The sequence below is a fragment of the Eufriesea mexicana genome, unplaced genomic scaffold (assembly GCF_001483705.2).
Source record: "Eufriesea mexicana isolate 0111107269 unplaced genomic scaffold, ASM148370v2 scaffold4786, whole genome shotgun sequence".
Classification (NCBI taxonomy): domain Eukaryota; kingdom Metazoa; phylum Arthropoda; class Insecta; order Hymenoptera; family Apidae; genus Eufriesea; species Eufriesea mexicana.
The window spans coordinates 232,132-241,880 of NW_016912807.1; the positions used below are offsets into that span (position 1 = coordinate 232,132).

General features: G+C 48.7%; 1 protein-coding gene across 1 annotated transcript in view; it reads left to right on the top strand.

Annotated features, from left to right (window-relative positions):
• The window catches only part of sima (HIF-1 transcription factor component sima), a 57,992-nt gene extending 48,692 nt beyond the window's left edge, over positions 1-9,300 (top strand). The window contains exons 8-14 of the mRNA XM_017905895.1: positions 3,325-3,814; positions 3,888-4,131; positions 4,513-4,859; positions 5,032-5,273; positions 5,359-5,504; positions 5,578-6,092; positions 8,067-9,300. Coding sequence (XP_017761384.1) covers positions 3,325-3,814; positions 3,888-4,131; positions 4,513-4,859; positions 5,032-5,273; positions 5,359-5,504; positions 5,578-6,092; positions 8,067-8,393 — 2,311 coding nt within the window. The 3' untranslated portion in view covers positions 8,394-9,300. The remainder of the gene's footprint in view (positions 1-3,324; positions 3,815-3,887; positions 4,132-4,512; positions 4,860-5,031; positions 5,274-5,358; positions 5,505-5,577; positions 6,093-8,066) is intronic.
• Positions 9,301-9,749: the final 449 nt, after the last annotated feature.

Below are 9,749 nucleotides of genomic sequence, written 5' to 3' on the forward strand. Positions count from 1 at the left end.
AGTTAGGTTAGACGCGAGTGTTATCTGTTGGCAGTACCGGTGAAAATCGGATGAAACATGGAAACGCGGCATAACGTCGCGAATCTTCCTCAAACTTGAAATTCTTCAAAAATTGTAACAAGCTTTTAAGAAATTTTTAAGTTCAGTAATAGACGACGAAATCGGCGGAAAGTTAGGTTAGACGCGAGTGTTATCTGTTGGCAGTACCGGTGAAAATCGGATGAAACATGGAAACGCGGCATAACGTCGCGAATCTTCCTCAAACTTGAAATTCTTCAAAAATTGTAACAAGCTTTTAAGAAATTTTTAAGTTCAGTAATAGACGACGAAATCGGCGGAGAGTTAGGTTAGACGCGAGTGTTATCTGTTGGCAGTACCGGTGAAAATCGGATGAAACATGGAAACGCGGCATAACGTCGCGAATCTTCCTCAAACTTGAAATTCTTCAAAAATTGTAACAAGCTTTTAAGAAATTTTTAAGTTTAGTAATAGACGACGAAATCGGCGGAAAGTTAGGTTAGACGCGAGTGTTATCTGTTGGCAGTACCGGTGAAAATCGGATGAAACATGGAAACGCGGCATAACGTCGCGAATCTTCCTCAAACTTGAAATTCTGCAAAAATTGCAACAAGCTTTTAAGAAATTTTTAAGTTCGGTGATAGACGACGAAATCGGAGGAAAGTTAGGTTAGACGCGAGTGTTATCTGTTGGCAGTACCGGTGAAAATCGGATGAAACATGGAAACGCGGCATAACGTCGCGAATCTTCCCCAAGCTTGAAATTCTCCGGAAATTTTTAAAAAATTTTTTAAGAAATTTTGAAATTCGGTGATAGACGACGAAATCGGAGGAAAGTTAGGTTAGAAGCGAGTGTGGCGTGTTGGCAATACCGGTGAAAATCGGATGAAGCGTGGACGTGTTCCCGTTGAGATTCTCGCGCGTGATTTACGCGCAGCCACGAGGCGGCTGCGACGACGCTCCTGCCGTTCCACGTTTGGGGTCCCGCTGGTCAATTTGCGACAATTACCGAGCCGTTGCGACTGGTTAAAGTTAGTTAGTGCTCGGCTCGGTATATACGCTGCGCGTCGCTACGCGCCATCCTCGTCAGACGTCACGCGCCTTCCCTTCGCGCTCCCTCTATCTTCCTCTGCCCCTCTCGTTGCTGTCGGGTTAACCCCCGGGCCGCTGCGTGCCCCAAAAAGATATCATCCGCTGTGCACGTCCCTGTTATCGGCTATTTCGACGCCGAGGTAGATTAGAAGTTTCGTCTTTCTCTCTCCCTCTCCGCCATTGCTTTCATTTCTCTCGTTCGCATTTTATTAATCCAATTCGCGATTACTAGGGTACGGGGGTAGTTGAGAAATTTCCAAGATTTTCCGGGATGTCGGTTCTTCGCGTTGCCTTCCTAGGTCCGCCATCTTTGAATTTCATTACCACGCGAATTATAAATTTGTTACCCATTTGCTGCCGAGCTAGATTAGAAATTCGATATTTCCCTTTGGTACTCGTTGCTGGTGAAGTGCCCCCTTTCAATTTTCCTCGCCAATGAAACGAATTAAACAACGAGTTGTCTCGAAATTCACGCTTTATGTTCGTAATTTAAGACGAAGTTAGACGCCGAGGTACGCGAGGCTTCTTTCCTCAGCCACGCTTGACCTACGCAATTAAAGGGTTATCCGGCACGAATCTGTCCACGGATAAGGACGGATTTCTTTTTTTCCCTATCGCCGATAGAGAAAATTGCTCGCGGTCCGTTTACACGCGCGCGATCGCGCGTGTTAGATCGGCCGCTAGCGCGAGCAGCCTTAACCTTCGCGATAACCTATATCGAGAGCGGAGCGAGAAAGCCGCGGCTCCACGCCAGAGATCGGCGTGCGCTCGCTCCTCTGCGCTGTCCCTGACGCGTTTTGGCCCCCTGTCCGAGCTGTCACTGTTAACATTGGGACCGCAAATCGGCGAACAGCGTCGTACCGCTCGGACCAGCCCGAGATCCACGTTCTCGCCTGGCAAGCGAAGGCAAACCGACCACGTAACGATCGAGTTTCGCAACGATTACCCTATGCAACGTTATCGGCCCCGCGTAACCGGATAACCGAGTGCTTATCTAGAGGTCGCCAGACGTAGGTGCTCCATCGGCGCGAATTCGGATCTAGTCGAAGATTGCGCGTTCGTTCGTATTCTAAATCTCAAACAGGCTTGGCAAACGCGGTGAATCTCGGATTATTCGAACGAGGCCTAAAAGTCTGACCGTGGTAATGGCAGCAAGCTCGAGGATCGACCTCGGCTCGCTGGCAGTAGCCACTCGCGATCGAAAAGGAGAATCTTCATTGAGGGAACTCGATCTGACGAAGGAGCTTTCGTAAGGTTGAACGGTGATTGTTACGTAAGGGGGTCTCGCGAGCTAAAAACCGTGGCCATGTGCTCCGCTGCGTACGAGGGTCAGGACCCGGACGAATGAACGAATGAAAGAGTGAACAAAGCGGAGTACACGAGGGGGGACGCCTAACTAGGCCGTAGACTGAGCTCGATCTCGGTCTAGTCGATGGTCGCGTTATGTGCAGCATGAGCGAGCCACTTTCGCCACCCTTCTCTTCGTTCATCTCGATCACCGTGATCGTTAACCGTTTGAGTCCTAGAGGCTTTCGGAAGAACACGGTTGAAAAATCCCGAACAGCGCGATAACGCTTGCCTTAATGGAGTACGAAGAAGTCCAAACGGCGCGATGGCGCTTGTTTAATTTTATGTCAAAAAATCCCAATCGTCGCGATAGCGCTTGCCTTAATGGAGTGCGAAGTAGTCCAAACGGCGCGATGGCGCTTGTTTAATTTTATGTCAAAAAATCCCAATCGTCGCGATAGCGCTTGCCTTAATGGAGTGCGAAGTAGTCCAAACGGCGCGATGGCGCTTGTTTAATTTTATGTCAAAAAATCCCAATCGTCGCGATAGCGCTTGCCTTAATGGAGTGCGAAGTAGTCCAAACGGCGCGATGGCGCTTGTTTAATTTTATGTCAAAAAATCCCAATCTTCGCGATAGCGCTTGTTGGTACTATGTAACGTACATGCCTCAGCAAAGTTGAGCGCGTCTTTTCGACAGAAGAGCGCGATCGCGCTGCTTGGGACTCAAACGGTTAAAGATCCTAGCTAACTTCTCTCTCTCTCTCTCTCCAACTGTGTCCAAGAAAACGTGTCACGAATGAGCAGATTCGCTCATCGTTGACATGTCAGGCGCGAGTAGAGACAGAAGGGTGGTTGATCGGGTGATCGGAGAGTGGTGACGAGTGGTCACGCGCCATCAGTTTCCACCAGGTAGGATTTCTGCTTTCAGCGGCGTGGAGCGCGAGGATGAGGTGTACAGCGCGCGGCAGCTCGCAGCTCGTGACACCGAGAAGGCCGTGAAGTTGGAGCCGGCTGTCTCTAGCGACGCCGTCGAGCCGCCGCGAACGACCAAGCTCCGTCTTCAGGTGCAAGTGAACAGGAAGAAGCTCGAGGAGAGCTCGTTGGACAACGAGCAACAGTTCTCCGTGTCGGTGGTGAAACCGGAACCTGCTACCGATCGCGCCAAGCCGTTGACAGTGACTAGCTTGATCTTCCGCGCTGCGGACGTCAAGCCGAAGAAAGAGGTTGTTCAGCTTCGGGACGGCTCGCGGAAGGATAACACCTTCCCGAGACCGGTCCAGTCTACAGAGAAATCGTTCGCCGGTGTGAAGGCTCTGAAGGAGTCTCTCGAAGAATCGTTGAAGGAGAACAGCGAGCCAAAGAAGAAGCAGCAGAGTCGTCAGCAACCGATTAGCAGCCGAGCTCCCTTCGTGTTCCAGGTACGTGTGTGTCTAGGGTAGCTCGTGGTGCTCCTTAGCGATGAATATTCAGCCTCATGGAACGATCTTTCAGGGTAAACCCGCGTTGGAATACGATCCGGAGACCGCGGTTCGTCAGAACAGGCCGCACGTAGTTACCAGACACCTGTTCACTTCGATCGCCAGTCAGCAGCAGCAGCAGCAGCAGCAGCAACAGCAAGAGCAGATCACTTGCAGACCACCGCCTCAGACTGCTACAGCGAGTATCTTCGCACCTCGTACCAAGGACATGAACAAAGGCTTCTTGACTTTCAGCGAGGATCATCCAGGTCTTACGAGTGGGTGTCCTTCTTCTCGTTTCTCGATATCTCTTCGCAACGAGTGTCGTTCCCTCCCGTTCTTCGATTCGCCTGGCTCGTTTTCGTATCTCTCGCAGATTCTCGCGGCTCGCGCAATAATCGAGAGATAAATGTTGCAACACGCAGAGCTCCAGGCGTCGATAACACCGAAGAGCACGCAGAGAGGGGGCAAAGGATAATAACGGGAGGGAGAAGCACTCGTAGCCGAGACGAACAATTTCGTAGGCAGTAAATCTTGCCTGTCGCGCGGTGCCCCAGAGGCAAAGAGACTGGCTGCTCGTATTATTTATTGGCCCGGAAGTAAACCGGTCGCTGTGTACGCGAGACGGTCGATCGAATTTCTCCTACGGGATGTTACAGTGCTGAAGGACGAGCCGGAGGATTTAACGCATCTGGCGCCTACACCTGGCGACGTGTGCGTCCCCCTCGAAGACACGCCTTTCCTCACGGACATGCTCGACGAGTTTATCCTTGGCAGCGACAACTATTGTCCTTTGCTCAGCCCCGGCGGAGCTCTACCCCCCGAACTGCGATCCACGGACTTCAGCGACCCCCTCAAGGACACCGAGTTGGGAGACACTCCGAGGAGCAAGGATCTAGGGGAGTCTCTGGCCGACAGCGATCCGTTCATGTACGGCGACTCGCCGAGCAGTCCTTGCAGCATCGATCCAAGCGCGGTTTCACCGCCCCTTGGCAAGTACCGTCAAGTGAGTCGATCTATCTGATCCTGCCAGCCCATTGTCCAGAGACTCCTCGAGGTGTACCGGTAACCACGGCTTACCGGTTCTTCCAGGAGTCCTCCGATGGTCGCTCGCGCGTTAATCATGCGTCCCGTAATCGTAACTGTAGGGTTTAATCTCGTTTCGCGTTGCTTTGCAGAGTCCAGAACGAAGTATAGATTCGTTGGGCAGCCCGACAGCTGGCAGCGGAGCGGATGGATTGTCGGAAGACGAGATGTTGATGTTAGGTCTGAACGACAGCATAGCCGATGACGAGTTAGAGCTGAGAGCTCCTTATATCCCGATGTCCGATCAGGACGAGGCGTTAGATCTACTGATCAGTAACGACATGGTCATGTGGAGCCCTCCGCACGCGACGGATCAAAAGAGTTGTCCGAAATGGTACGAAACGAACAGGTGGTAGATAGTTAGGATCGTATGGGGGACCTAGGCGAGAATATCGAGTACTTTTGCGTATCGTTTGCAGGATGATAGCTGAAAAGGAGCAACGAACGAGCGATTCCAGTCTAGCGCAGCTACTGAAGACGGACCAGGTGGTGTCCAGGAAGTACAACGACCATGGCGGAGGCCTAGTGAACCCGGTCCAAGTTCTCGGTCAAATCCCTAGAAAAAGTGAGTCTTTTCTAATCCCGTTGCAGCGTTTCACGCCTTTGCTAAGCGATTGATCGTCATTGTCCTGTCTCAGGCGTAAATCTAGATAACTGCCACTGGTTCTCCAAGATGGACAGACCAACGAAGCGCATTCACACTGCCTCGATAGACGTAGAGAACGACAATAAGCGGATCAAATGCGACGAGTCCTCGAAACGCAGCGGTCACCCCGATCTCGAAGATCATCTACTGACCAAGCAGCAGCCGTCCTCGAGAAAGTCGTCCAACTTTGGCAATAGTCAATTGCTGCGTCGCCTGGTGTCTCATCAGAACGTTCTGCGGAACAACTTCGCGAACGAATCGTTCGAAGGCACGGTGAACGGTCGACTGAGTAATCGAATACAGAATGCAGAACTAGACGGAGAGGATGCCGAGGCGGACAGCGGCGGCGGTGGTATCGGCGATGGCGGTGGAAGAAAATGCAAGACGGACGAAAACGGAAGGTGTCGTCGGAACGGCGTAGAAAATGGCGACGCGATCAGTCAGATCTCTCAGCGGAATCCAACGTGCAACAGCGTGCTAATGAATCTCCTGGTATCTGGCTGCGACGTGAGTGCGGGATACGTTTGCTTCGCGAAACCCAAGTCCTCCAAGAGTATAGCGAGCACGTGAACCGGACGAACGTTCCAACTCGCGATCGTCTTACAGTATGTCTTCTACCTGGAACGTTGGGTCTTTCGTAGATCGTTAACCGCGTTCTCAGCGTCCCGGCCATTTTTGCCGCTAGTTCGAGTACACGGACGTTAAAGAACACCGCGTCGCGACGGATCGACCGTCCACCGATCTCACGAACGCTTCCTACGTTGAATCGTTGACCGATTCTTTTGATCTTTTTTTATTCTCCTCCACGCGTTCTCGCGACCAATGTTCCGCGACGATTCACGATGCGCGCGGGATCAGTCCGGAGGTAACCGCTTCTCGAGGCTCGGACGACGAAACGGCCAAGGACTAACGCGCGGAGAGTTAGCAGTTCTCGAGAAGAGTTTTACAAGTTTTCTAGACGAGTATAACCGCGATGTACTCGGTTCGGTAGTCGCGACCATGATCGCCGAGAGAGTGAGAGAGAGAGAAAGAAAGGAAGATCGAGCGAACGAGGGATCTAAGCGAGAGATAAAGAGTATTTAGAGAGTCGAGGTGACAAAAGTACAAAAGGTCGGATCGATGTTGATACAGTATAGAGTACGCGCGTTTCCCCTGTCTCTGAACGACACGGGCGACTCGTTGGGCGAGACGAGAGATGTAACTTCGCTCGATCGTAGTTCGTTTAATCGTGTCGCTGTTCAACGTCACGTTATGTATTCTACTTCAAAAGTATATGAAATTGTTGATTGAAGATTGTCCAAATACATTGAACATTGAGCATCGAATCATCTGAACTGCTGCGTTTCGTTTCCTCCTTTCTCATCCTTCCGCTCTCCACTCGATCTCCATGTTCACCGAGGAAGAGATCGTGTCGTGCTTTTAACATTACCGCCATTTTAATATTATGCTACGTCCTCGGGTGAAGTATAACGAGCGAGTTTTTACCAAACGACACGTTCGTCGTTAACGAATGTATCGAATATAACGAAGCAACGCGTCGTTATCATAGTGTAATAGATTATGAAACATATTTTTCCCCTTCTAACGTTAGCAACGAGATTATTTCAAAGATATTGCATCGATTGCTTTCCGTAATGACAATTGATGAAAACTTTGAACGATGATAAACGATAAAACACGATTCGCGTGTTACGTTTCTTGGAATAAACGAAGGAACATCGTAGTTCCGATTATTTAATTAAGCATCTTGCATCGGTCTTATCGATATGTCGAGATATATATTCGTAACAGCAAATTGTTAATTGGAAAAACTTAGTATACCAAGCTCGATGGCAGAACTGGGACGTATCGCGCACCATTTTGAAATTCTTAATCGTAAAACGATTGTGCGAATAAACGTGATAACAAGTACCTTGAACTCGGCATCTTTTCTATCTAAGAATATTCCCCATTCTCCTAGTCTATCATACGAAACGCAGCATAATTTACATTCACACGAGACACACTCGTCGATGAGATATAAAACACCATGCTCGTATATTGGAGGGCTGAGGTTCGTCATATGGCGCATCGTAGAGGATATCTGCGTGACTTCGAAATCGAATAATAAACGAATATTCGTCTGCGAATCGATGGGATGGAGTCGATATAACTCGGTGGAGTCAGAAACGTTTTGTTACGCGAGTATCGCTCTATCTTTATGCCCCCTGTGGTGTCTAATTAAGAAACCCATTAAACGTAAGTTAGAATTAGTCGATTCGCTTTTTGCCTGGAAATTAACGTTCGATCGGCGTAATTACAGCCATTTGCCAATTACACCGACCTCATCCCAGCGGTTACGTAATACTAACTGTAGCCCTAACCCTATATAGGGTTGATTAAAATCTGCGTTAAGATTCGAGAGCCATGCGATGCTCCACGATGCGCCATAGACTAGGAAAAATCGATGCACGAGGTATAACGATTGGTTGGGTTGTTCAGGAAAACTTGATGGACTCGCGGAACGTGCCGTCGATGTACCCGAAGAGCCTGATGTCCCCGCTGTCGGTGAACCTGGAAAATCATCAAATGGTGCCTCAATGTCCAGACTCCAAAGGATCCAGCGCGTCGTTCGAGCAACTCAGCCCACCGTCGAGAAAGCAGCTGTCCTCCGGCTCGTTTATGAACGGGAGCGGGTCGATGGTGTCGCCCTCTTCGCCCATCATGCCGTTCGAAAGCTACGACTACGACCCTAGCATGTCGGCCAGTGGACTACTGCAGGTTGAACCTGACCTCTTTGAAACTCTGCTGGATCGGAATCTCGTCTAAGCGTTCGCGATTAATCCGGGGACAAGCCGATTCGTTGGTTAGGTTAGGTTCGACGGGGACTTGGATGCGAGATGGAAAAAGAAAATGGCGTAGATGCAATATCGAAGGCGAGATATAGGCGAAGTCGGTTTGTGGTTACGGGCAATTAAACGCTGCGTCGACGCAGTTCTAGACGATTCAGGGTGTTTTTTCTTCTTTACGATTGCGATCGCGCGTATCGTGCAGATATATCGATATTTTTTCATTGGTAATTGTGCTATGTATAACACGCCGTGATGGATCCGCGGGAACAGCGATCGTACTTTTCTCACACGAAAGTGCCAATGCATTTTTAGGGTTTGTTAGCCGTTAAGTCTGTAGTATAAAGATGGAGGAACGATTCGCCATTTGTAGGACCGGTTTTACGATAAGCCTGACCAGAACTCGGTCCGATTGTAATAGAGCATAATCCTCTCTATTTAATGATTTTATACGCGTGAGAGGGATACATTCGAGTGCACGTTTCGTTGTTCATTCATTTGGATTGTTAGCGATTCGAGAATGGAAAAGGGATCGTGGATGAGGAGTATACAGCGATCGATTGTTCTCGATGAGGTAATCGAGGTTATTGTTAATTCGAGAGAAATGAAGGATGAGATAGGAGAGGATGGAACACGTGTGGCACTCGTTTCTATATTGTAGCCGGTTGATACGGCGTTTATGGCGAGGCTTTCGTGATAACCATGCGAGTTTATCGCGATCCTCGTCGTCGTTGTTACTGTTTTTTATAGTTTTTAACGAGTCCAATCCGAGTATCAGTTGTTATTACCATATATTGTATTACGATTTATTGTTCTATGCACGTATTTTGAGGAACACTATAAACGCTAACGCAATACATATTTTTACGTATTCAGTTATTGATACAGACACTGTAATAGCGTAACTAATTTTATTACTTTACTATCGTCTCTGTATTTTTATTATCGTAACATCCATGGTTATTACTATTAATCCTATCTATATTACAGTGCTGATATAGATCGATATCACGAAAAAAAAAAAAGAGTTATGAATGAATAAATAAATAAATAAATAGTCTTTCTAAAATGACCGTGTCCATTTCGCGTGCCATTTGATATAAAATATACAGCTTCGAATTTGATATACCTTGAAATTGTTCGCGTTCGAAATTACGGTGCGAAGATAGCGCCAAATGGAGTCGAACGGTTGCACGATACTTCAGACTCCATAACCTTAAGGAAAAGGCAAATTTTATATCGTGACCGGTTGCAAGAGTTAATTAGAGGCATCGCGCAACCTGTCTACGATGACAGGTTGGATACGAGTGACAATCATTTATAAAGCCTGCAATAC